This window comes from Coptis chinensis, chromosome 4 (genome assembly GCF_015680905.1).
Source record: "Coptis chinensis isolate HL-2020 chromosome 4, ASM1568090v1, whole genome shotgun sequence".
Classification (NCBI taxonomy): domain Eukaryota; kingdom Viridiplantae; phylum Streptophyta; class Magnoliopsida; order Ranunculales; family Ranunculaceae; genus Coptis; species Coptis chinensis.
This window is the reverse complement of record NC_141459.1, coordinates 89,125,292-89,153,239: the sequence shown is the minus strand read 5'-3', so window position 1 is coordinate 89,153,239 and position 27,948 is coordinate 89,125,292. Positions and strand designations below refer to the sequence as shown.

The 27,948-nt window shown below is 34.5% G+C and overlaps 3 protein-coding genes and 1 long non-coding RNA gene across 5 annotated transcripts; 1 reads left to right on the top strand and 3 right to left on the bottom strand.

Annotated features, from left to right (window-relative positions):
* Positions 1 to 1,022: 1,022 nt before the first annotated feature.
* On the bottom strand, positions 1,023 to 6,980 carry LOC147505495 (uncharacterized). Its single transcript, XM_086605566.1, has 7 exons — positions 6,882 to 6,980; positions 6,763 to 6,801; positions 5,649 to 6,236; positions 5,482 to 5,510; positions 5,145 to 5,390; positions 2,176 to 2,572; positions 1,023 to 1,553 (listed from the first exon to the last, which is right to left on the bottom strand). The coding sequence occupies exons 1-7, from the start codon at positions 6,978 to 6,980 to the stop codon at positions 1,023 to 1,025; spliced, it is 1,929 nt and encodes a 642-aa protein (XP_086461692.1).
* A 1,514-nt stretch (positions 6,981 to 8,494) lies between these two features.
* LOC147505494 (uncharacterized) lies at positions 8,495 to 10,720 on the bottom strand. Of its 2 annotated transcripts, none has more exons than XM_086604150.1 (3): positions 10,448 to 10,720; positions 10,030 to 10,183; positions 8,495 to 8,957 (listed from the first exon to the last, which is right to left on the bottom strand). In XM_086604150.1, the coding sequence occupies exons 1-3, from the start codon at positions 10,538 to 10,540 to the stop codon at positions 8,788 to 8,790; spliced, it is 417 nt and encodes a 138-aa protein (XP_086460276.1). In that variant the 5' UTR covers positions 10,541 to 10,720; the 3' UTR covers positions 8,495 to 8,787. The 2 variants fall into 2 exon arrangements, with proteins under 2 accessions (XP_086460276.1, XP_086460275.1); XM_086604149.1 differs by having other exon boundaries at positions 8,495 to 9,092; positions 10,448 to 10,709.
* Positions 10,721 to 17,049: 6,329 nt separating this feature from the next.
* LOC147505493 (uncharacterized) lies at positions 17,050 to 17,990 on the bottom strand. Its single transcript, XR_015220610.1, has 3 exons — positions 17,810 to 17,990; positions 17,568 to 17,728; positions 17,050 to 17,406 (listed from the first exon to the last, which is right to left on the bottom strand). It is a non-coding gene; the product is annotated as an uncharacterized LOC147505493 (long non-coding RNA).
* Positions 17,991 to 25,037: 7,047 nt separating this feature from the next.
* LOC147505492 (uncharacterized) lies at positions 25,038 to 27,435 on the top strand. The gene is made up of 5 exons (XM_086604148.1): positions 25,038 to 25,941; positions 26,028 to 26,141; positions 26,237 to 26,373; positions 26,462 to 26,693; positions 26,818 to 27,435. The coding sequence occupies exons 1-5, from the start codon at positions 25,402 to 25,404 to the stop codon at positions 26,965 to 26,967; spliced, it is 1,173 nt and encodes a 390-aa protein (XP_086460274.1). The 5' UTR covers positions 25,038 to 25,401; the 3' UTR covers positions 26,968 to 27,435.
* Positions 27,436 to 27,948: the final 513 nt, after the last annotated feature.

The following is a 27,948-nucleotide window of genomic DNA, read 5'->3' as shown; positions in this document are numbered from 1 at the left end:
TTTTATTAGAAATTTTAGTCCCCTGTCTAGATGTTGTTCTTGAAACAACCACATATAATTGGCCATGTGTGAAAATTGGCCGTGGTAAATAAACACCAACATGGTTGAAAGTTTGTCCTTGGCTCTTGTTTATAGTCATTGCATAACACACTCGATAGGGAAATTGTTTTCTCTTGAAGACAAATGGCCACTTGGTGTCACTTTCGAGAGACGGGATGATTCTTGGAATGTAGACTGGATCTCCTATATTACTACCTGTTATAATTTTTGCTTCAATAACTTTGGATCCCAACCTGGTCACAATCAACCTAGTTCCATTGCAAAGCCCTGCACTCTAGTTCAAATTCCGCATTAACATTATGGGAACACCAACTTTCAGCTCAATGTTATGGTTTGGCACTCCAGAAAATTGAAGAGTATTCAAAAATTCTATAGGATAGAGAACGTCTTGTTCAGCAGACTTTCCTGCAAAATAATTAAATAATCTTATAAGAAATGTAAAAAACGTCTAAAGGAAAACAGTTTTTTATTTATTTATTTGATGTGCTAACCTTCTATGGGACAAAGTGAGTCTGCACTCAAGTAACTTTGTAAATCTCCTGGTAGTGATGAAATAATGTATGAGTTAATTTCATCAACTGTTTCATTCTTAGGGGCTAAGATGCTTCTTTCCTTGAGGTACTTAACCGAGTTATGATTTCTGGCAAAATCTGGATAAATAGTTGACACAATATCTTGGATAGAGTCATCGGATTCTGGAATAAGGAGATCTTCTGGAATTTGTATCCATGTTCGTTCAATATCATTCTCCATAGCAATTGCTGGCAAGTTTCCATCTCCAAGATCTAAAACCCACTTGCTAAAGTCTTCTATAGAGCTAACTGTTTTAGGGTCTACTCTATCATTTTGTAATCTCATGTTTTGAGTCAGATGAAATACTTTACATTCTTCCTAGATTTTGGACCTGTCAAATATAGATAAATATGGTAAAAAAAATAAATTGTTCAAAGTTACTAAGCGAATTATTTGATAAAATTGTGTTTTTTGATATATCTTAAATCGTACCTATTTATTGAAGCGTCAACAATGTCACCTCTTTTACCCCTTGGAATAACTGGCAAAATTTGTCTGAAGTCGCCACCCATTAGAAATGTTTTGCCACCAAAACGTTTGGTTTCTTCATCCATTATGTCTTTTAAAGTTCTATCAACAGCTTCAAAACCGTGCCTATGAGTCATTGGTGCTTCATCCCATAAAATAAGATCGGATTTCTGTATGAGCTTGGCCAGTGCTTCATGTTTTGAGATGTTGCAAGTTGAATCTTCATTGGTAGGAATTTGAATATTAAACCTCGAATGTGTTGTTCGCCCTCCTGGTAAAAGGAGTGATGCTATTCCTGAAGAAGCAATTGCAAGTACAATTTTACCTTCTGATCTCAACTTTGAAATGATAGTCTTGTACAAATACATTTTTCCAGTTCCACCGCTGCCATAAACGAAAAATACACCTCCATTCTGTGAATATACTGCTTCTGTAACTGATTGGAAAACTTCCTATTGCTTAGTATTAAGGGCTTCATGCAATTTAACGTATTCATCACGTAATGCCGCGGCGCTTATAGTCAAGTTCTTCTGCAATTATTTTATTCCCAAACCGCATTTGGTCCTTCATATCCGAAATGGAAAGTCCTTCACAGTTGCCAAAGTTTTTCCTCTTTTGAGCATGATATTTTCAATCTCACACAGAGGTGTAATTTTTTATTTTCTCTTCTGATAAATTCAATGTCTGATTCCCATTGTTTCTTCTATACCGATATAAGATGTCTTCTCCAAGAGCATGATGATGTTTTTCCCATAATTTTTCAGGAAATGATATCTCGCACTTCAACATTAATGTCACAAACAGTTCACGTAACGCTTTAGGGCTTTGAAATCCGCTTGCCTCTTTCAGAGCATCATCCCACTCGCTGTCATCATCAAGCAAACCTAGTGCCCCCTAAATTTAATTTAATAATATATATATATATATATATATATATATATATATATATATATATATATATATATATATATAAAAAATGTGCTAAATGAAATCAAATAATATACATGCATAATAGGTGTGTCTATAATTATGAAAATCTTTTAAATTTTTTGGAGCATTCATTTTATAAGTTACCTGACATGCCGCTTTGAAAGTAGGATAAGTAGTTCCATTTACTGTTCTGATCTCTTCAAAGCTTCTAGGGCCTTTGACAATATTAAGCAATATACGCAAGTAAAATCTTTCTCCTGATGTAGGGTGAGCATAGTAGACATGGCCAATTTTTTTTTTACCACCACCTTTTCTTGGAGTCCACTCTTTACTTTTGGTTTGCCAAACCCATTTAGTTGGAAAATCCATGTAAGTAAGTTCTCTAGCAGACGGGTACATGGCATTTGCTTTAAGCCACTCTGTAAACTTTGTCTTTGATACATTCTCGCGCTCTATGACTTCTTCTGGTAGATCTTTATCACTGTAATAGACCATTTGCTCTCCTTCAAGATGGAATGGCAACCTTTCTATGCTTGGGTTTCTGTATTGAATTTCAAAATTCAATAACCTCCAACATGCTTCGTGAAGCGAAAAGATAACGACAATCAAGAAAATGTTCAACTTCGTCTACATCTTTAATGGTTTGTTTCCCTCATTGCCTAAATCTGTCGCGACATTTTTCAACAATAATGGCAATGGCTCTGTCTTTTGCCTTGTTAATATACTTGAAAAGATATTTGATCGACCTTGCCTTATTACGATTGCTCAACATTTATGTGTGCTTGAAATTTCACACAAAATCGACATTATGTGGTATCACCCACCTATTGTCCAGTTCTTCGGTTTATCAAAAACTTTAACCGTGACTTTACGACCATTGTTTCTTCTCCTATAAACGGTGAAGTCATTGTGATCAATAGAAGTCTCACTGCAAAAGGCCTTAGGATAGTGTCTAGAGCACTTATTTTCCAACATACATGGCGATCTTGAATTTAAATCTCCACAGGCCATGTATATCATAAACTGCGTGGATCGCTTCATATGTAACTTTATCTTAAGGTCCGAAGCTCTGGCGATATTAACTTATTGATCTAAGTAGGGTCTTTGGCTTGGCACCATTATCCAAGAAAAGCAATATATGAAGCGTGTGGTAAACCCCTCTTCTGAAACTCTATTGTGTATATTGCTGCATAACAAAAGTTGGAAAGTATTATTTCTCTGGCATAGTCAAAACTTGGAAAAACAAATTGAGTAGAAACTTTGGTTTACAAAAGAATATTATTATTGCTTCGGAACAGATTATATGCGCGTTTGTGTTATTTTTACAGCTTTGAATTCTCTTGTAGAATTTAGAGAGACTATTACTGGCATGGCTTAGTGATTATTATGATGGTCATGTTAGTTTTGAATTCGTTGTACCTTTAGGATTTACTTGTGAATTAGAGATCAGGTGCACTCTGGGTTTTCTCATTACAACAAAATTAGTTAGCAGCTGTCTAACGAATATTTGAAAGTTGTACATTTGGAAACTTAGCAAATAGCATTGTTGTGGTTATTTGAAATCCAGTCTTTTTATTAAAACTACGTATTGGAAAGGTTATTGCATGCTAGCGTCAGGGCTGTGTTCTTTGAACTTTGGTGCTTGTTGTATCTCTAGTGAAAGTCATGGTAATTCGAACTGACTCTGTGTTAATTTAGGATGAAAATGAAGTTGATGACTGCATACTGTGATCGCCATCTGTCGAGTTCAATTCAATTGCCTTCTTGTTTGATGGTTGTCGTCTTAGAGGAGAGCAGACTCTAGATGAGGTATCTATTTTTCTATCACGTGTACTTCATTTTAATCCAATTCATCAGCTTCATTTCTGTGCTGTTTAACTTTTGAGCTTGATTGTTGATATTACAGCTTGAAATGGAGGATGATGATGAGATTGATGCAATGCTTTGCACCAAACAGTGGATTCACAGCCAACTTTGTGGGCTAATCGACTACATCTGTAATATGGTTGGGAGAGGTGAAAAGGTGGGGGCTATATATTATGTAAGGTTTCAATCAATGCTAAGATGTGTTGAAGTAATGTTCCAGTGTCTCATACTTCAACATGTGTTTGTAGTTTTCTTTAGGCTTTAGTTATCGGTTTTACTCTGATTCTCTGATGGTGTTTTTAGATAAGTTGTTAAATGTACTGTGTGAACTCTTAATTCTATTTGTTATGGATTAGACAATGTTCAATGTTTAGAGGGAGTGATTATTGACTGACGCAGCAACAAATAATATGCTGTCAATTGGGATGGCTCAACTATTTTAAGTTTCTAGTCTGTCCCAACCTTTCTCCTTCCTCTTTTCTCATCTCCTAACTTCTCTTTTTGCCAGAAACTCCTAATCGTTGTCCCCAGTCTTTGATAACCAACCAACCACCTTCACTGCCGATACTTAATTCCATTTTCAGCTCATTTGGTTTACTAATCTCTAGTTCAGGACGGACTAAAAATCTGAGAGGTAAAGTTTCTAGGCCTGGGTAGAGGTGTTTAAAAATTTCAGTACAATAGAAAAAACTAAACTTTTCTAATAATGGTCTTTTCTAACATACTAAAGCATTCTAAATGTAAAATTAGTGGAAGACTTGTTAGAATAGAGCGATATAATCAAAGTACATTTGATTTTTGCTTTTGATTATATAAACGTAAAGCAGACAATACTTTGATTATATAAAGCATTCTAAACGTTTGATAGAAGTAATCCTTCAGTAGTCTTGTCGATCTTGACATGTAACATGCAGAAATATTTTTACCTAGTTTTTCATATTTATTTTTTGTTCAGATCAGTTGTTCAAGCAAGAGGTATGTACTAACTTTCCTTTATTTATGCCACCAAATGATGGCTTACTAAACTGGTAGATTTGAAAATCTATAGTAGGTGCAAATTGACTCTCTAAACTATAACACTCTTTCTTCATTCTAAGTTTCCCATTATTCCAAATATTTTTGGGTTAATTATGTATGAACCACTATTATTGAAATGTATATATACATGTTCGTTAATTCCAAATGGAACTACGCTTATGCATTTTATAAATTATAGGCAAAAGAATTAAACATAAAGTCTGACCTGCCCAAGCTTTACCAAAATGTTTACGCCAAGCCGTCGGTCATTAACTCGTGCAGGTTTTATTTCGAATACCCGATCAACAATTTCAGGGGCATCTTCAGGTTTTAGTCCCTTAGAAACCTTGTCCAATGCCATTTGAATTTCAGGCCATTTGGGGTTGCAAGTAAATGTGGTGAAAATATCAGGAGTTCCAGCCCATCTGGAAATGGCTATGGCATCATGATAATTTAAACCATATATCTTGGACCACCTATAAAAAACAATGGTAAAATTAATCATTTATCATTATATATTCATTTTCAAAGGTTGCAAGTGAGTATTTGGGATTTGATTGAACTTACCTGTAAAAGACGATGGTAAAACTAATCACCTACCAACAGATGCAAGTTTAGTGTCCCCAGAAACAACAGCATCAACCATACCTTGGTATAGTTTAGCACGAATCGTATGTTGGTTATTTCTAACCCACGAAAGCCTTATTTCCTTAGCAGTGATAATATGCATCAACCCAAAATTGTTGCTTCAATCGACCACTTCTAAATATTGTTAGTCCTTCATTTGCTCTCATTTGCATTCTAAAAGCATAATACTCTCTCATGGTAACATGTTGTCTCTTACCAACTTTACTACCATTTATGTATTTTATTTTAGGTCTATACCCATCAGCTCCATCAGGAAATAAGAGAGGGTATTGCATTGACATAAAACTTGGAAAAGTCTCATCGATCCTCTTCAAGCCGTATCCTTTCTTGTCAACAACAACGTCACGGTGACCTTGAGATTCATCTCCATTACCAACAATGAGACCAGCAACCTCATTAGAAGTTGGCATGTTGTATACTCTTCCATCAGTCTGTCTTGTACTAATGAGTCTTATACTAACATCAGCAATTTCAGATTCTGTAAATCTATCTCTGGCCATTCTGTAACTCTCAGCTATTATGTTGTTTTCATTTAACATTTCAATGAGTCCTGCTATAATGTTTGGATCTAACGGTTTTTTCTTTTCAATCTTTTTACTAAAAGAGTTCAATCTGTTTTGCACTTCATTGGTCAGATCATATATCATATAACTGGCCAAATTTAGGAATCTGACCTAACGTAAAGAACAAAAACGAAATTAACAGGTAAATGACATGTAATCACAAAATTATTAAGAAAAATCAAATGTCAAATTATTTTCTACATTGTTCATTAAAGAAAATTATACATACCAAAACAATATAATATTTTGCACTTCATTTGTTGTATATATGTATAACTGACTAAATTTAAAAGCTAACCTAGAATTGGTAGCAAGGTTCCAATTTTGTGATGATTCTGCCCACTTATCTTATAAACATATGGCCCCTTTCCGTTGTTTATTTTTTTATCAACCACTCCTCCAGTTGATGTGAAAGCAAACATCGAGTTATACGCCCGTATATTTTCTCTATAATTTGCTGACCTTGTACCACTTTCATAATCTAGTAGTTGGTTTAGGAATGGAGGTGCATTAGCCAAAATAGGAAGTTGAACTTTTCCATGTAGGCAACATATTCCAAACTGTGGTTTTTTGGTTTGTCTTGTTCGCCCAACCCTTTCTTCATACCATAATATTGCTCCACAAAAAGAACACACACAGTTTGGTTCTCCAAAATTCCATGCTTCTTGAAAATTTCCTGTGTAAAAAAATAACAAAATAACACAATTAAAATTTTTACATTCTAAATATCAAAATAACATATATTTAAATTCTTACTTGTATGTTCACTTTCTCCAAGCAGCATGTCTTCATATGAATTGCTTTCTTCATCCCCATCTGATTCACAACCACTGATTTGTGAATAGTAATCATCATCTCTGAGCGAATCAAAACAGTTTCTTTTTCTTTTGAGGTCTGTTTTTTTTTTTTGGGAATTTCTTTTATTAAATCCTTCTTTAACTGATTTTGCAAATCACGAACACCTAGAGGTCTATTCCTCTTTTTTGCTAAAGAAGACATCCGATTAGATCGATTAAATTTATATTCTTCTTTAGTTAGTACCGGAGTACTAAGAATTGGTTTTTTTGCCAAACAATTTTCAGGGTCAGATACGTTTGTTCTTGATCTTTTTGCAGCTCTAGGTTTAGTTGTACCATGTGCTGCTCTGGCACTATTTGTAGTAATGCTTTGTTGTCCCTCTTACAACCATATTAGAACTATAAGTTGCATAAGACATAAAATTATTATTAAGAACTACTAAAATTTACTAAAACAAATATAATAGCTATCAATAAAAGCAAGAGGTCTATTCCCTGCTAGTGAAACAACTTCAACCAGTTTCTAAGATAAGAATAGATGGACCAGAATGCATCTCATAGAGGCCCCATCTCCCCCATCTCCAAAAAAAAAAAAAAATCAATCAAACATAACATAAACAGTAAGAAGAGTACCTGATTTGGTGAACAATGTACAGGTATTGGTTGAGTATAGAGACGGTAAAGAGGTGTTTTGGTTGAGTATGGTAATAGGTTTTTGGTTGAATGTGTATAAGTGAATAGTAGATTATGGAGAATTAACCAAATCTAGGGAGGTATTTATAATTATTTAGCATTACTTTTTTTTAGGAGTTGCTTCAATTAATACGTGATTTGTATAGATATAGGAGATAAGGCATGATTTGTATATATCTTAAATAAGATTTTTTTTTTCCAATTATCTTAAATGATGTTACAGTGATAAACTTCATGTGTTACGACCTATGGCCTTTTAAAGTGTCCTAATGATAATAGGATACAAAATAACTAAGATGGTTTAAAGGCGACATCAATGATTTCTCTCTTTAACATTTTCTTTTTAGGCAACATGTGAGTATTGGATACACATCACCTTAATGATAGTACGAATTCCACTAATCCTTTTTGATTATCAGACTTGCTATTACAATTGAAAGGAGGAAAAGGAAGAATGAAAATTATACGTTCATCCTGGTGAACCTGTTCAATGCGAAAGAGTCTTAACAACTAATCTCATTTCATCATGGTTTAGAATATCTGAAGAAATAATTGTAGAAGGAATGTTATATTACAATCCTTTTCTCTCTTCTAGCCAATCCATGGAAACATAAATACATATAGAAAGTATCATTGTACAATTTGTTTATCAAAATTGAAACTTCAAAGCTTAAGTAGACATAGCTACCAAATGAGCCCTGATTATTCCACACTTACAATGGAAGACAACATGAGTACATGATTTGTATACCTTTGGCCATAAACAAATACTACTAACTCGACAAAAAAAATTTGGTAAAGACCATATGAAGTTTCAAAGACGATGCAACCTTTGGCGAGATCACACCACACGGCCCCAGCCATCATATCTGTGGAAGCTTTAAATTAAAATATTCATTTGCCACTTCAATGCTATCATGCACTTTCTTGGGGAAGAATGAACTTCAGCTGTCATTGATCTAGCTTTGCTTGTGAGGAGAGCATAGGATCAGGGGTCAATTCTAAACCACTTCTTCCAATTAGCAACACTTTTATCGCTGGATGGAAATCTGGGAATGTTTGGCAGACTATTCACACTGGTAACAATGCTCCTTGAAGTTGGCTCCTTGCAGGAAGCTTTTCATTCATCGAATCAGAAACAGGAACAGTCTCATCGGAGCTTCGAAGGGTGTTCACTTGTTGAAGTATATAGGATCTTGAACCCAACCACTGCTCAAATTTGAACCCTGCACTTTCGCATTTGTTGTGTCGTTGTCCTCTTCAACTGATAATGTTGGGTTTGCCTTCTCAAGCCTCTCATCCAAATCAACCTCCTGAACTTGACTGGATGGAAAAACCTCATCTAGAAAGAGACATATAACAACACAGTCGTCACTTTTCGACGTAGTAAACTTGATTCTCCATGCTCGCACAACACAATCTACAACAACTCTGGCTGCTGTTGTCCGACTTGGGGCAGAGGCGACTATATCCACAACTTTACATGAAAATTAAATGCAAAAATTATATTTCAGCTGTTGGAACCAATAAGGGAGTAAACAAAATCAAAGAAAAAAAATGCTTCAGAGGATGATTACATGACAGCCTATTATCTCAACGAAAAATAGAGATAAATGTATATTATCTATCATAACATGAATCAATTGCAAACCGGTAGTAATGTGTAACATGGTAGCTGAATAAAAATCGTATGTTGATTTATACACCAAGTCTTAACCATAGAATATGATCAGTAATGATATTACAAAAATGAAACATAAAACATTTAGGAAGATGATGGCATTACTTACATAATTGACAGTTTATTCAATGAATCGTCTACCATCTCTTCCTTGACAATATATGCAATTAATAACCATGATATGTTTTGCATCCAATCGTCTTGCATTCTCACTTAACCCCACAACCTACATTCTCGCTAATAAACATAATCTGAAATATAACCTAAAAGGACTCTACATCATCTGTAGATGTGAGTCAATCTCCAGCTTGTTAACTCCATGGGGGCATATCTCCATTGCATTCTCACTTAACCCCACAACCTACATTCTCGCTAATAAACATAATCTGAAATATAACCTAAAAGGACTCTACATCATCTGTAGATGTGACTCAATCTCCAGCTTGTTAACTCCATGGGGGATTATCTCCATTTAGTCTAAGTACAATGCAAGAGAGTCACACTCAATCCATAAATTCTTCCAGTTGCTCTACACAACACATTTTACTAATACGATTGCCAAATACTCAGCTTCACATTTGGTAGCAATGCCTAGACCTTGTGTCAAGACACAAAGTATTTGATTGTCACTGTCTCTAAAGATAGTTAGCGATCCACTGTTTCTAGTATTGCTTATGGAAGAACCATAATTCCCTATACATGGTCTTGTTTCAATGCTTAATTAGTTGCTTACCTTCAGATTCTTCGAAGTTGTCATGACCGGTCGTACAAATGGTAAAGCAAACCCATGAGCTCATGTTGGCCCCATGTTTGAATTCACTGAAAAAGGTGTTGAATGCATCATCTCCTCCGCCAACAGTTTTGTCACTTGGCATTTGGCCATCAGGCTAACAAATGAATACACAATTCTTAACATAACATAACAGTCCATACTCTTAACCAATCATTTTTCAACGTAACAGGCATTTAGATCTACTAAAATAAACCAATCAAATTTTAGATAAAAAAATACGATCTGTTACATTCAGCGTAGAATAATAAGCCTAGATCTAACATATTCTACCCACATATTAACTCTAGATCTAACAAACTCTTAATCGAGAATGAGAAAACGATAAAACATGTTTCATATCTGAATGATTGATTAGTACCTGGATGCCGTGCTCGAGGCAGTAAAGTTCCCAGCATGCATTTCCGCCTTGAATACCAGCCTGACCAATGTGAATCGATATGCACTCCCTCATTTTCGAATAAACAAATCAGTAACGGATTGAGACTATTAACCTCTATTACAGATATAATAGTCAGACTTATCATGTAAGTTGTATTGCAAATACTTGTTAATATAGTTTTTTACTTTTTCTTTGATCAATGTCGCTGGTGGAATGATACATGTATTCATCTCTTGCATACCCACTTCGAAAAAAAGAAAATAAGAGTATACAAAAGACGTGCTTTTTTCTCTTTTCTTTTTTGGTATTCTTTTTTGTAACCAAACATATATGACTGCTAAACCACAGGGTTAAAAGTATCAGTAAAAATCCATTCAATATACATATACCAAACTTTAAAAAAAACACCAAAAAAAGATGAAAAAAAAATGTACATTCATCCATCCATTTTGTTTCTCAATCTAATATTCAATCACGCGTACCTGCATACCAGATTAATATACTTTGGAAGTTATGAATCCCAATAACTGTACACCAATTTAAAATACCAAAAGAGGCAAAAAGCTTTAACGTGCTAAAGCCTAAATACCAAATCAACAAAATTAGATTATCGTCTTTAAAATGATGAGGGATTACAAATCTGATAAGAGAAGAGATTAACGATAGTCAAGTAACAAAATCCTCATAATTCAACTCTCTAAAACATTCAAGCATTAGCTAAATTGGTTCCTTTATCTAAAAAGCAACTTCACACAACCAACTTCTACTTGTATAAACTAAGATGACAAATAACGTCCCACTAAAAGCAATATACACCAAAAGTCATTGCATTTTCTATACAAAAAATGGGCAAGAATGGTTTCTATTTACCTTCAATAAACTTCCATGGTGTCCGAATAAGATTGGGGACTTCCATTATTCATAAATCCAGGAAAATATGATAACAAAAATTGTAAATTCATCTTTGAGGCATTCTAGAGATATCAATCTCCTTTTATTGATTCTACCAATGGATCCATATACATGTGCTATACATAGTCAAAACGTGAATAACCAAGGAGTTATTAACACTTGAAACAATATTAACATATTCTCAGCTAGGATTCTCTCATAAACAACTTTGATAATCTTTTCTTAAAGGATAAATCATTGGACATACCTATGGATCGAGAAGTAGCAAGCACTCCTAGTACTCTATAGACATTCCAATTTATGACTCTTCCACCAGCGACTTCTACTCTCTCCATTTGATCTGGTCTATCAGGCTGCAGAAAGATGTTTCCCATGATTAGAGTTAAAAACTGGTAAATAGTTCACAAAATAAACACACATTTTATTTTCGAAGTGAAAAGTTTTACATGATACATCAAAATCTAATAGTGCACAATGGAATCACGATGCCTTATCAGAACTTTGCTTTGAACACAAAGAATAATACTAAACCATCCACTATTGATGTTTTCTACTCTCATCAAAGCCTAAATCAGTTGTCCTTCTAAAACTTCCTGAACCCGTTATCCCCCTGTTGCCTTCATTAGATACTATGATAACTTATGTTGTGAAGGCACCTACTCTCAAAAACAATCCCCTTGCGATCTATGTTGTCAAGCACTTACTATAATCAGCTTTAATCCCCTGCACCTAGTCAAACTACTCCAAATAGAGGTCAGGCAATAGGTTTAGATGTTCCACATGAAGTATATGAAAAAGAAAAGGAAAGCTAACATAAAGACTCCTGAATCATTTCAACAACAATCATCAACCAAACAAAGAAATCAAATAGAAAGAATGAAAGTTTCCTTAAAATAGTGTTCGTGGAGTCTCTCCTGATTTTTCGAAATTACCCTGTTACGTTTATATATAAAGATATGAATGCTAATTTGAGTTGGCTATCTTATTACATTGTAAAGCCAAGAAATAGCTTTAAAAGGGCATTTATATGAATCAGTTTTAGTATGTTCAAGAATTTCGATTAGCAATCATCAGTACACTTTTATTGTCCTTCTAAAACTTTCCGAACCCATTATCCCCCGTTGCCTTCGTTAGATACTATGATAACTTATGTTGTGAAGGCACCTACTCCAAAAAACAATCCCTTTCAATAATGTACTTGCTATGCATAGGAAAATCACTAAAATGTAGATAACTACTAACTATTACTACCATGACATTAGTGAGAAATAAAAAATGTACTAAAACACACTGAATCCATTATCGGTTCACCTCTATTTCATTGTCCTTGTAACTACACAAAGCTCATCTCAGTAAATCTCTAATCTTATTTTCCTTAATCCTATTCATATCTAAGCCTATAATCTATCATGGGAAAACTTATTTTCATTTCTATTAATGTTAGGTAACTATGTTTGTTGTTCATTTAATAATAATAATAATAACTTTAGGAATATTAAGTTTGCACTTCGCTCTCATTTAATCTGCACAGAAATAACAACAACAATAACATAGACAAATAAGCATGCACACTTGTTCAAAAATAAGATATATGAGATAATTTCTCCATGTTTGATAGGAAATGGAGTCCAGTTCTACTCATGTTGGTCGTAAACATATTTTTCTCTCCATAATATAACAATTGTGATTTGGGAACAATGAAGAAAGTTTTGATTCTAGGCGTTTAGTTTTAGTCCAACTTGGGGATGTCAATCAACACTAAATAGTTATACTAATTATAGCTACACAAATTATGCATACTTCAATCAGTTCAAGATAAGCTATAACAAAAGGAATCATGGGACATAAAATTGATTACCTAACTATTGCTACTTGTTTGGTAGGTTTTGAACACTCGCTCTCCATGATGCATACAAAAACCTACCTGAAAAATGCAAGAGCCACAATGAGTGAGGAGATTGATGAACGCTTGAGAGCAAATAAGAGAATCTCTGAACGGACTAATATGAATCGTCATACCTTGTAATAACAAAACTTGTAAAAGAAGCAAAAATTTATCACAAAAGAAGAAGAATGTTTTGCAAAAAATGTGGAAAAGAAAAAGAATCTAAAGCTAGCGCAGTAAAAATAAAAATTCAAACTTACTGAGATGAATAACACTAACTACTATTGATTGATTAGAGTATAAATTTCAATTAATGTACCCCAATTATAGGGTTTTTCGAATGATGTTTAAAGGAAGGTTAAATCAGGTCTTTGCTAGTGATTAGAAAAGGGTTTTCTAACATATTCTTTCAAGAAGTTTTGTTTATTAACAGTTGAAAAAACGCAATAAGGTTGCACTAATGTGGGCATAATATGTGATGATCATATATTTGTAAATAATAGGGAGAAATAATAGGGCCATTTGTATATAATACTTTGTCATGGATTTTTACATCAAAATTATTTACCTGCTACAAAAGATGATAGGGAGTAGAGAAGAAGATAGAAACCAGTTTGAGATACACATGGGTACCAAAAAAAATATCACATTAATTCGAAAGACCTAAAAATTAAATCTTTTGATTTGGGTTAAGCAGAAAGCTCAGAATTACATTTTTAGTTTATGAAAAAATATTAGAATGATAAATTGTCGTAATGCAAGATAGATACCAGATTACCGCTGAATGAGTTGAGGGTGCAATAGAGCAAATAGGAGGAGAGGAATGCAAACGGGAGACTTGAAGCAACCACCAGTTAAAAGCAAAATGATAGTGCAAAAATATATTGGATGATAGATAAACTCCCCAACTTGCTACCTATATCATCCATTAAAGCATAAAATAAAGGGAATATATATTCAATTCTTCGATTCATATCACAAAAGTAAGCAAATCATATCATTTAATACTACACACAGGTGGTTTCCATTTGTTGTCACTAAAGGCGCTATCCATTTTTCGTTTTATACGTTCTCGACATTGCTAATAAATATGTCACTCTATATGTGTCCCTGCAGACTTAATTAAAACCCAAAATTCATATGCCACACAGGAAATAGCTGTCTTAATGAATTTGGCATCTTAAATAATATATTGAAATATTGAAAACAAATGAAAGAAAGAAGCATTAAAAAATATAAATATTAGTTGAGAAATAAAAAAAAAAAAATTAGGTCTCTCTAAACTAATAAGAAAGAAGAAAAATCTTATACATGTCGATTTGAAAGACTTGAATCTGAAATTTCAAGAAGTAGAAACATTAGTGAGAAATAATCGTGTTGAACCCCCCTTATTGCTTGATGATTGGAAAGAATGGTCGTGTCATGGTTAGTCTGTCTCACACTCTCAATCCCATTATCAATCGCCATCAGATTAGCTGAGTTTTGCTCGAATACAAATTCAAATCTACAACAAATCAAATGGGTAGTGTGGATTTTTTTTGCAAAGGGCTATGGAGAATTCAACTAAGTTGGTAATTGCTTTAAGAGTTCTATGTGCACCATAATAATTCCGATAATTTAGAACATAAAAAAATTATCAATATAATTCATTCTATGTGCACGGGAAAATTTGGAATCACTATTATTTTTTGGCAAGGATTAGAATGCAAACAATGCATTTGCAAATTTTAGGGGATAATTAATCTTACTAAGTAGTTAAAAATACTAAAAATAATAGCTAAAAGTAGTCAATTTGGAATAGTAGAGAATCAATGGAATGTACCTTTTAAGAATCGAAGAATATATAGCTCCTCGACTTTTTGCAAGCCTTCTTGGTTTTAAACACTCCAAATTTGTGAGCTTGAGGGTAAACGTCCTCTAGGTTGTGGACGATCATGACCTCTACCATGATTCTCACCACGACCACTATACTGATTCTCATGCCACCACGAAACCTTTCTTCGTTATCAGCAAAACCCCTACCTTGGTTCCCACTACGACCCCTGTATTGATTCTCACCATTAAACCTTTCTTGATTATCAGCAATTCCCACCCTTCAGTTATTGTCACCATTATCCCTTCCTTGATTCTCACCACGACCTCTACCTTGATTATCACCATGAGTTCTTCCTTGATTCTCACCATGGCCTCTTCCTCGTTCAGGTCTGGGTTAGATAACCATAAGTACATTTTGTGCCTGCGATACCTTTTTCACTTTATCAGCTTTAGAATTGGCATCCTCTTTCCGCTTTGCACCATCGTTTTCAGAACCCTGTAAGCCATTATTCCATTAGAAACCAACCCTGATTGATGAAGTTCTCAGAAAGTGAGAAAATGACAAAGGCAAGCCAAACAAAGAGTACATACCAACTTCACGAAAATTTCATGATTTCCTTTCTTGAGAAGCTTCATAGATTCAAATCCCTTAGAGTCAACTTTTCTTTCCTCAGTAGTTTTCGTTGAGAGTACTGGTTTCCGCATCTTCTCTTATTAGTTTTAGAGTCATCACTTGTTCACGAGGACCAATGAAATATTAGCCAAGGATATATAAATAACATGCTAACATAGACTACACCTAACAGAATGACACAAACAGATAGAATAATAATATTAGCCAAGGATTATATGTTGATCGTGAGAAGCTAGCATGCATTTATTCCTTCTAATAGTATGATTGCCATAATGTGACAAAATAGTCAATTCTGATGCATTTTGGAAAACCAAGCTGTTAAGTTTCTAATTTGTCAAGAAACAAACATTTGCTTCAAAGCATTAGAATGTTTCTATAGACTATAACAACCGTAGGCCTACCTTTATATTGTTTAACTAATTCAATTTTAACCCTAAAAAATATTTTCATTATGGTTACATGAAATCCAACATCAGAAGCATAATGAATCCTTAAAAATAAAATGCATGTTAGAAAAAAAAAAAAAAAAAAAAAAAACTAAATAATCTTTTAATAAGAAGGCCATGACAGAGTAGTAGAGTTGTACCTTCAGTTTGGTTTATATGCCGGTGATAACGATATCTATCCCTAATCATACAGGTATGTCGTCATTGTTCATTCTCAGGGATTCATTGTTGATGTGTATGAAGGTGTTCAACACTTGGCATTATCTGTTATCCATATTACATAGAAAATCAAAGCGCCATAAAACTGGAAAAAATAATAATAATAAAGAATAAGATTTAAGAAGCAAATGAGAAGAAAATCTTCAATTCGGAGATCGATGTTACCCAAACATTGATAAACGCCAGAATCGAAAACTGGTGAGAAGACATAAACATAAAATAAGCATTTAATCAAAAACTTCCTAATCAAATAAAAGAGGAATGGAAAAGACAAAAAAAATGGAAGAGATTACACATCTTCAAGCAATGATTACCAACATGTTTGTGATATAGGGAGACCATCACCATTACCTATGCGTAGTTGATCAGGTCCATTGTATTCAGTCCGAAGCCCTAAACCCTAAACCTAAACCCTAACAAACAATTAGAATCCAATTTAATTCAACACAATCAAATTGTTAACTATTACTAATTGAAAATAGAAAAGGTAACATATAATTTGTAATTTCACACTTTCATTTTTCGGTTTACTACGAATACCAAGTTGTTGCAAAAGTTGTGAAAGATCAATAGGAAATTCAAAACACACTAAAACCAAAATAAAATTATTGAAAATTTGATTCAAGCACAAACCCATACTAAGATCGATTCGGATCTGATCCTTCTCCTCCCGAAGGTAACCCCAACCTTTGATAATGCTCCTCCGTCGGCTGTGCAGATTCCGAAATTCGATAACTGCATGTTCTCCATCTCAATCACCCGGCCTGCAAACCCCTAAAGCTTACCCTGTACCTCAAAATTTTCTTTTGGAACTAATGTTTGTTTGATGGGGTTCCGAACTGCTACGATGATCTATATATGATTGCTGAGGTCGGTGCTTCACCTTCCTAATTGAAATTTGAAGTGGAATTCTAATTTGATAGGATTTAGTCATACTTCTAATTTTGGGAACCAAGCAGAGGTTTTAAGAACGCTATTTTTTTCAGTTTATAAGGAACTTGTATGCATCATGTGACAATTGAGTTTCCTGCAAACAATTGTTGAAGCTAATTCAAAATGGGTATCTTAAAACTCAAAACAATGAAGTAGTATCCTCAAATTAAAGAGAAATCGCCACCAAACTTACACCAATATAGAAAAACCTGTGCAAAAACTTTATTGTTGCCATCAGACCACAAAAACTCATACCTGTGGTTTCTTCTTAGTGTTCTCTGGACAGGTTTGCGCAGCTGAGATAATTCCTATAGAGCAGCCATTAATAACACCTCGTTCTTAAACTCGCTGACACCTTGTCTAGAGTTCCTTGAGAGCCTCTTTACAACTATCTCTCGTTCTCCATCCAACTTGCCCTAGTGATATTCGTTGTCCACATAGAAAATCATATTAAGTTTACCTTCTGAATTTGTGAAGACTATATGAGTAAGACTTACCTTATATACAGGACCAAAGCCACCTTCTCCCAGCTTTTTGTCTTTTGAGAAGTTATTTGTTGTTGTTGCTATTGTACTTAAATCAAAAAGCGGCATTTCTAGGTCATCTTTCTCACATTCACCTGATCAGAGGATGATCATCGTTATGCAAAAATTTTGATGTACTACAAAATACGAAGATTATTACATAAATGTTAAGGATATGCACTTGAGGACCAGATGCCAAAAAAGCCATAAGATCTGAAGAATTTGAATCTGACCTTTGAGGTTTTTCATTGCGAAACCAACACTTCGCAGCATTATGGTTTTTGTGGCCACATATGTTGCATGGACCAAGAGAATAATTGGATTGTCCAGATCGTTGTCCATATAGATTATTGCTTCGACTCTGAAAATTATTCAAGCGGTTCTGAGGATGGTTATACCGCACTTGTGAGTGATTATTACGCCCTGACCTATGCGTAGTTGATCAGGTCCATTGTATTCAGTCCGAAGCCCTAAACCCTAAACCCTAAACCCTAACAAACAATTAGAACCCAATTTAATTCAACACAATCAAATTGTTAACTATTACTAATTGAAAATAGAAAAAGGTAACATATAATTTGTAATTTCACACTTTCATTTTCAGTTTACTACGAATACCAAGTTGTTGCAAAAGTTGTGAAAGATCAATAGGAAATTCAAAACACACTAAAACCAAAATAAAATTATTGAAAATTTGATTCAAGCATAAACCCATACTAAGATCGATTCGGATCTGATCCTTCTCCTCCCGAAGGTAACCCCAACCTTTGATAATGCTCCTCCGTCGGCTGTGCAGATTCCGAAATTCAATAACTGCATGTTCACCATCTCAATCACCCGGCCTGCAGACCCCTAAAGCTTACCCTGTACCTCAAAATTTTCTTTTGGAACTGATGTTTGTTTGATGGGGTTCCGAACTGCTACGATGATCTATATATGGTTGCTGAGGTCGGTGCTTCACCTTCCTAATTGAAATTTGAAGTGGAATTCTAATTTGATAGGATTTAGTCATACTTCTAATTTTGGGAACCAAGTAGAGGTTTTAAGAACGCTATTTTTTTCAGTTTATAAGGAACTTGTATGCATCATGTGACAATTGAGTTTCCTGCAAACAATTGTTGAAGCCAATTCAAATATGGGTATCTTAAAACTCAAAACAATGAAGTAGTATCCTCAAATTAAAGAGAAATCGCCACCAAACTTACACCAATTTAGAAAAACCTGCACAAAAACTCTATTGTTGCCATCAGACCACAAAAACTCATACCTGTGGTTTCTTCTTAGTGTTCTCTGGACAGGTTTGCACAGCTGAGATAATTCCTATAGAGCAGCCATTAATAACACCTCGTTCTTAAACTCGCTGACACCTTGTCTAGAGTTCCTTGAGAGCCTCTTTACAACTATCTCTCGTTCTCCATCCAACTTGCCCTAGTGATATTCGTTGTCCACATAGAAAATCATATTAAGTTTACCTTCTGAATTTGTGAAGACTATATGAGTAAGACTTACCTTATATACAGGACCAAAGCCACCTTCCCCCAGATTTTTGTCTTCTGAGAAGTTATTTGTTGTTGTTGCTATTGTACTTAAATCAAAAAGCGGCATTTCTAGGTCATCTTTCTCACATTCACCTGATCAGAGGATGATCATCGTTATGCAAAATTTTTGATGTACTACAAAATACGAAGATTATTACATAAATGTTAAGGATATGCACTAGAGGACCAGATGCCAAAAAAGCCATAGGATCTGAAGAATTTGAATCTGACCTTTGAGGTTTTTCATTGCGAAACCAACACTTCGCAGCATTATGGTTTTTATGGCCACATATGTTGCATGGACCAAGAGAATAATTGGATTGTCCAGATCGTTGTCCATACCGATTATTGCTTCGACTCTGAAAATTATTCAAGCGGTTCTGAGGATGGTTATACCGCACTTGTGAGTGATTATTACGCCCTGCTTGATTGTATCTCCCACCATTGTATGATGTTGAGTTGCAATATTTGTTGTCTGTAGGTTTGGGCAACAATGCAAAGATTTTGGGCCTCAAGGCATTTCAAATGCAAAGAGATGGACCTGAATTCATCCATTTCTATATCATCAAGTCTAGCTATGAGGGTGGTGACAATACAGTCATGCCCAAGTCCTTAAAACTGCAAGTATGACTAATCCCACAATTCTTGACCCACACTTCATTCATACCTAAATTCTCTTTTACCAAAAATGGTAGCCCAAAATGCATTAGTATTGCCTTCATACAAACCAACAATGTCATCGGCATCAATTTCGTGCAAGACCCATTCTTTGTATTTCCAAACACTTGATCCATAAGGCCAAGTAGTCTTCCTACGACTGAAGTTAAACAATGTTTTCCAATCTCAATCGAACTTCTTCAAAGCTTCTATATTATACTTGATGTCGTCAAGTGAGTAAAGACTTTTGCAAGAGGGATCGAAGATTAAAGGGGACAAATCGGCCGAGAAGGCATGGTTATCCCAAGAGATTGATGGAGAAGCTCTCTCTCCTCTCTCTAAATTGAATTGGTTCTCTTGTTTTTCTCTCTTCTATTTTTCTTATACTAAGAAAGTCCATTTGTGGTTTCAAGGTGAGAAGAGTTTAGGGTTGAAGAAATATTTCGATTGGTTTTCTGTTTGATTTGTTTAACATTTCGGATGTGTTTTCAGACTTTAGGGAGTTGTTTATAATTTTTTTTTGATGGGCATTGTTTAACATTTCGGATGTGTTTTCAGACTTTAGGGAGTTGTTTATAATTTTCAGTTAAACTAAAAAGAAATTAACAAATCTAGATAGGGGTATAGATTAGAATTTGAAGAGGTCATAATAATATAATAATAAATTAGAGAGATTTAAACAAATCTAGGGAGGTATTTCTAATTATTAGAGCCTCCTCTTTTTTAGGGACCACTAATATTGCTCGGTGTGCAAAATGGAGCAATATGGTGAGGAGAGAGAATGTGCGCGAGCTTTTATATATATATATATATATATATATATATATTAAGGTTCTGATATCCCAGATTGTTTTATTCATGATAGAAGAGATACTAGTGTATTGAATTGAAGACAAAAGATATAGTTCATTTCCTACAAAGATGTATGTAAGTATATGATTTGTTGGGCTAACATTGGGCATTTGAAAGGCAATTGGATTCGGATAAGAGAAAGAAAGATTTTGTGTTTGGATTTTCCCTTGGTTTGCTTGCATAGTACCCTCAAAATTATAGGGGCAATTAAGGTTGACCAATTATGTCATATCTTAAGAACATCATGTCTAGATTTATTATCTCAAAAGAATGAACTGGACTTAATCGATTAGAAACTTAGAGTTACAACCAAATATAACCCAAAAAAACATTTGATTTTAGTTGAGATCTTGAGAATAAGAGCATCTCTAGGTGGTATCAAGTGTTGGTTTGCTACTACCATTCTAAATTTCGCCAAAATCCAACTTTAGGTAGCAAATTTGGTCGCATCTGTATTTGCGGTTTTGTTTGCGAATGCAGCATGACAGTGTGAGTGTAGCGTGACAGTCCCAATGTGGCGATGATTTTTTTTTAGTTGACGTTTGGGCTCGACAGTCCCAGTTTCCCAAGGGATTGTCTATTAACAACCCATCACCACTTTTTTAGGCAATTTTTTTTAACTAATTAAAAACTAGTGTGAGACCCATTTTTAATAATTTCTTTTTTAATTTAAAAAAGAAATTAGGTCCCACTTTTAACAACATATGTTTGCTTCCACCTAGAATTGGTTATTGTTTGTGAATGCTTGTTCTCAAACATGACACTTGATACCTCCAGCACCTAGAGATGCTCTACGGCCATTTCAGCCGATGGCTCAATGCCATGCATACCTAGCAAATGTTGAGAAAATCCCAACATATGGTGAATACTGATTGTGCAGGACAAGCTTGAAATGTGTGTTGGAGGCATACCACATAGGTGATCAAAAGAGCTGACAAACTGTGTACATGACATGTAGTTTCATTTATCGACCAAAAGAACTCATGTAAAGAAAGTCTTAAAAGGATGACAGATTTTGTATAAAGCGTAATTTTTGTTCCATCAAAATATAATACTGGCATAAATCATGATATCTCTAATGCCAAATAATAAGAATATAATTCTAAATCTCGGACGTGGAAGAAGATAATTTGAATCATTAAATAAGGATTACAATTGTAACACATTACTGGATATATATATTTCTTATTTTATATATATATATATATATATATATATATATATATATATATATATATATATATAAAAAAAACACAATGGTGTGGGGCCCTTGCAGGGGCCTCCAAGGTGGTTACCATTGTATTTTCTAAGTTGTGACATGGCACTTTCAAATTCATCTAGGTAGTGTCTTTGATTTCTAAGTTAATAGCAGTTCTATGATATCTCTTCTTCTCTAATTTAGGGTAAAAAAAGAAATAATCATTTCCTTCCAACATCCTAAAATCACTCCCACCCATTTTCTCATCTTGTCGAGAACCGCGGTATAAATCTAGAACTTCAAGGTGACCAACAGTATCCACGCCTCCATCGTGGCTTTTCTTTCCACAGCAACCACAACCCCTGGTGAGTAACGAAGACCTTACTTGCAGATGTTTAGATATGAGATCTGGAGCATTTAGATCTTACCTATCATACGCACTACTTTAGTTGTTCATTTGTATATTATATGATGTTCTGTGATCTTTAGCACTACTTTGCTTCAAAAGAAATGCTAAAACATCTTCCCATTTTCGCCATGTACCCCACTATAATAGCCATGTTCTGTGATCTTTAGCACTATTTCGATTTTTTTTCCCACTTCTATATCAAGCCGTTTTGGGCGTGGTTATCGAAGATTTGTTGAGGTTTGTATGAATTTAATCTGAAGACAAAAGATATAGTTTTTTCCCCACTTCCATATCAAAGTCGTTTGGAAACACATGTGATGATTGATCTAGAAATGTTATGAAATTAAATAAACCCACATGTACATCGATGGAAGACCAATTATCTTTCGGATTTCAAACCTTATTAAAGTTGGATTAGTAGTTTTCAATCAAGACTTAAAACCTTGAATGCATAATACCCCTCCAAAATTAACATTGAATAATAATAATAATAATAATAAAGGTGGGAAAATAACGGATGAGTTTACAAAAGGGCGCGATTGAAAGTTATTGGTGTTGTGGTTGATGTTAGATTTAATGAAGGGTTGCCACCTATTTCGAGCTTTAGAAGTTTTGGATAATTCGATTCAAACCGGCTCAACATTTTAGGACTATTGCTATGGATGGTAATTGAAGGTCTTGTTAGAGGTCAAAGGCTTCTTAATACTTTGGTTCTCCCATCACTAAAGTATGACCCATTTATTAACTTTAGTTATTTGTTGCTAATGAGAGGTAATGTAAGGAAAATGTTGTATAAATTCATTTGGGATTGTTTCAAACATTGAGATTAGTTTTCCACTACATATCATGGTATTCGACAGTGGTTAAGATGTGGCGGATAATTTTTATCTGTTTTGGTTGTGGTATTATTGATGGTAATTACCCTTCCTTATCCGTGGGTTGTTGGTGTTTCATTAACAACCTACTCTTGGTTTTTTATTAACATCATTGGTGAACCCATTGACCAAACTAGATATATCGAAAGAATTTTTGAGATGCTGCTCATTTGCTCATCATAGTTTTGTCTTGGTACATATGTTTTGGTTTGTTCACTTTTTTGACATGTTATTTCCTTTTTCACCGTGAACCGATCATATCTTGCCCATCCATCGTGAGGCCCCAAACTTTGTTGAAAGCTTACGATTTCAGAGCTCCGAAAGCAAGAAATCCTTTGTATCGGCGGTATTAAGGTATGAAGAGCTTCATGTGCTTATGTAAATATTGTTTATTATCGGTTATCTTGAATTCTATTTAATAAAAGTAGCACGCAGCGTCCACTTTCACAAATGTTACAAATGTTTGAGAGGAGGAAAGATTATGTCTCAACTAAACGCGTGTATTATTGCATTATTGCAACTTTACCATACCGAGAGGAGGAAAGATTGGGTTATTTGGTGGTGGTGTTGAAAGCATGGCTTATTATGGAGGTGATCAAAACGATAACTTCGGGTCGTTGTGTTAGCACTATATCGACAACACGCTTCTTGAATGCATCCTTCTTATCTCTCCATTCTATCCGCAAAGTATGTATATAATGATATGTCAGAACTAACTTTGTAAAACCAAACTCATATAGTTAGCATATTCTAACAAAGCTTAGATATTTCAACAGCACACGTCGGCATAAATATTTAAGCCCAATTATTATAAATAGTAGTGGGGACATGCCGGTTTACCTCAAGAATAACTCTTCGAAAGTGCCGAGGTGGAGCAGACGATAATTTGAATCATACCCTAGTATATATATAAAAGGTAGAGTTCATATAACCATCCCCTATAATATATATATATATATGCACATTGTACAGCTATCTCTCAGCTGTCAGCACAGGTTTAGGCAAAACTAACGATGTGTTGAGTATTTGAGCATTGACAATAATAAATGCGCAAGAAATCAATAGGATCAACCAGATGGCTTCCTATTATAAGGTCAAATCTTTTCGATCCCAAGGTTATTTTGACTTTGATGCTTTGATCTCAACATCAAGTTGTGCGGAATGTAGATTGATAATTTGAGCGAATTATGAGATGAGAGTATGAGACTGACAAGAATACAATAATCTATTTTTTTAAAACATTTTATTGATAAAATAATTCGATTTGTCGAATCAAAGAAACTGAGGTTGTTGGTGAATCAAATGCACGTGTGGGTCCACGTTGGACCCATGAAAGATTCTAAAGCTGCAACTCTGCAAAGTGTAACCTCATTTTCACAAAAAAAGTAGAGAATCATCAATCATAAAATGCCACTACTACACTTCTATGCAGGTATTACTCTACTTATAGAAAATTTGCACAAAAGCAGAAAAACAGAGGATCACAGGAGTGTGTGTTGTGTGTGACTTTAAAACCATTCTATAAAAAGCCTTGAGCAAAATATGGAGATGTTTTAGTAAAATTTAGAGAGTTTCTTAAGGAAAAAAATGATATGTTGGAGCGAGGATTTGGGCTATAAAATAGTTGAAAAAAGATTCTGATAAGTGCTTTTTTGGATTTGCGTGTTTTGAAGGGTTTTATTTGTCTTTCAGACAAAAACTTAAGGATGCACCAGATCCAAGTGATTTTCTCTCCTTCAATCTTTGCTTAAAACTTGGGTGTTGAAGTTTACCGATTTTTACTCCATAACCTGCGAGAATTTTCTTCTCATTTTTGGGATTTCAGTTCCTTTTTTTCTTCATCTAGTTTTTCTATGCATTTTGTGTTGTTTTGCTTAATCTTGAAACTGTCCGGGCATCTTTAGTTTGTTTTGAAAATTTGAACTCTGGGTTCTCTTCATTTTCACGTTTGTTAAATGGGCATGTCTTCGTTTCTGTTTTTTCGTTTTTCTAGATTCTTTGTTTCTATCATATAGATTAAATGGCAGAAAATAAAAATGTCAAATCAGAATGATAGTAATGGTAGTAGTGGTAGATCTTCAACAAGGAGGCTTAAGCAAAACAAAGTTCCGCAGAGAGGACTAGGCGTTGAAAAACTGGAAAGGATCAGATTAGAAGAGCAGATAAAGAACGGTGCAGGGGCGCCAGGACCCCCACCAGTTGTTTTACCACTTCCGCATCATCATCAATATCAGTCACCTACTGCTCCTGATCTTTCTTCTTTATCGTCACCTTCAGTAAGAATATCTGGTACTAATCTTTTAGCACCACATCCAAGTCATATACCAAAACTTTATACTCAAAATACCAATCAAACAGTGAATAGAAGTATAGGACCTGCATTGGGCTGGTCGGCAGGGGTAGGAGCAAGTAACGGTGCTTCGTTTAATACTAGTTTCGGATCAGAGTATACTAAGTTTCAAACAGAATTTGGAAGTGGATCTAGTTCAAGTTTACAACACGATTCCAAACCGAATTGGCCACCCCTTTTACTAATGCAATGGAGACAACATAGTCAGTATCAATTTCCTTCATTGGTGAGAATTATACTCTTGTGATTGCTCTTACTTGGAGTTTATTATTTAATGTTTATTAACAAATTGGAATTGTACTTGGATTGCAGATGAATCCTCCTATATCGACTTCATCATCTTCTGCTCCAAATTTTGAGATAGAGCCCCCTTCAAACCAAAATACATATGGCACTTACACACCTCCTTCAGGTCATCATGAGAAGGTACATTTTATAGGTTACAATTATTTTTCTCTATTTCTGGCTTAGTTCATGCTATGAATACTTATAAAAATGTGGTTTGTTTATATGGAATTTAGATGGTTGGAATGAAAAGGTCATGGCCTTTCTCTCTTGACAATCTACCAGATCCCTCAATTCCGTGCAATCTTACTTCGCTTGTCCCTTCCTTTCAAAGATCAGATGAATCCTATGGACGTGGAAATCAAGTATTCAGGTTTGCTTGCTTTATGAGTTACTACGATTCATGTAATTGCCACCTTGTTGTTATAGTTGGTTCACATTCTTTTTGCTTTTGTTTTCAGAGAGGTTCCTTCAGTTTCAACACAACCCGTTAATGTCAACTGGAGGGAGAACTCGCCCGAGCTTAAATTAGTTAAGAGAATCAAAGATAATGGTCTAGATGGAGAATTTCTCTCCTTGAGCCTCCCTGCAACTGCATCATGTTCTAGTTCTACTCCAAAGTTTAAGCATCCGTTAGTATTTCCACGTCCTGATTACCATGAGCTGTCCAAAATTGACGCGCTTCATTTTCAGGTAAGAAAAGAATAAGTAACATTCAATTTCACCATTTTGAAGTATGTTTTCTCTCTTGGCATAATGCACATTACTTATGTGTTAGTTTGGTTTTTAATAGTATACTTCTTGAATGAATTTGAAGGGAAACATGGAAGACCAAGTGATCCATTCAAGAGGTTATGTACAACCGCAGTACAGTTTTTTCCCTCCAAAGGAACAACACATTGGTCGATCAACATCGAACTCCAAAAGCGAAGTGGTAGATGGTGTGGATCTCAGCTTAAAGCTATAAAATGAAACTAGACCAAGATATTGCCTTCAAATCTAATGTTTAATGAGAAAGATTTTTTCCCTGGATTTGCTGCACAAAGATGTCATCTTATGCAAGTTGCGAGAAGTCAAGAAAAAGGATATGCTTTTTCCATGAGCAAGAGAAAGAGGTGGATTGGTTTGGTGTTTGTTCTAAAATAATGCTTGTTTGTTGCTTTGTGAAGTTCTGTTTGGTTTGGTTGAATGATGAGGGTCTCTTAGATTTGTAACAAACTTTGCTGAGGAGAGCAATTACGTTGTCTTTCTCTCCTTTATGTGAGGGTGGTTATGGCAGAAATATCCATACAAATGTTTGTTTGATTTCACCTTTCGGTGTTGCTTTATTCCAGAAATGACTAAGTGCCACTGGTAGAATGGAAGGATTACTGTTGGTATTTGGTTGTCTGATTGAAGTAAAGACGTATGCTACATTGCTAGTTTGCTACTATAATGTTCCACCTGAAGTCCTGAAAATTAGTGGGTGTTTGGTTCTCATTTTTTCAAAAAATTATTTTTTCTTAAAAAACACTTTTATGAAAAAGTATTTATTCTAAAAACAGTTTTTCAATAAACATGTTTGGTTGTGACTTTTCTTAAAAGCTATTTTATCAAATCAGATTTCACACTATGTTTCTCGATATATTTTGGCATATCGTGGCATAAATCACTAAAGTCTAAAAACATCCGGAGAGTTCATTTGCCTTTAGCACCAAAAAGTGTTTCCTTCAAAGAAAAAATAGTTTTTAACTTAAAAAACAAGTTTTACCTAATTATCATAAAACAAGTTTTTGGGACCAAAAAGTGTTTTTTGGATGAAAAACTATTTTTTTTTTAAATAGAAACCAAACACATTTATTTTTTCAAAACATCTGCCAAAAATCAGCTTACAAACACATTAAGCGCACCGCAACTTAACTCCTGTTACCCTGTAGTATGAAGTATGAACTTCTTAATGATCAGTTTT

Coding starts and splice junctions, on each gene's coding strand:
- LOC147505492 (XM_086604148.1), top strand. CDS start 25,402: ATGTCAAATCAGAATGATAGTAATGGTAGTAGTGGTAGATCTTCAACA. Junction 25,942..26,027: donor AGTATCAATTTCCTTCATTG/GTGAGAATTATA, acceptor CTTGGATTGCAG/ATGAATCCTCCTATATCGAC. Junction 26,142..26,236: donor CTTCAGGTCATCATGAGAAG/GTACATTTTATA, acceptor TATGGAATTTAG/ATGGTTGGAATGAAAAGGTC.
- LOC147505495 (XM_086605566.1), bottom strand. CDS start 6,980: ATGATGATTACTATTCACAAATCAGTGGTTGTGAATCAGATGGGGATG. Junction 6,237..6,762: donor GAATTTTGGAGAACCAAACT/GTGTGTGTTCTT, acceptor TCTTTACGTTAG/GTCAGATTCCTAAATTTGGC. Junction 5,391..5,481: donor TTTACCATCGTCTTTTACAG/GTAAGTTCAATC, acceptor TGTTTTTTATAG/GTGGTCCAAGATATATGGTT.
- LOC147505494 (XM_086604149.1), bottom strand. CDS start 10,540: ATGAGGGAGTGCATATCGATTCACATTGGTCAGGCTGGTATTCAAGGC. Junction 10,184..10,447: donor GCCTCGAGCACGGCATCCAG/GTACTAATCAAT, acceptor TTCATTTGTTAG/CCTGATGGCCAAATGCCAAG. Junction 9,093..10,029: donor CAACTTCGAAGAATCTGAAG/GTAAGCAACTAA, acceptor TTTCATGTAAAG/TTGTGGATATAGTCGCCTCT.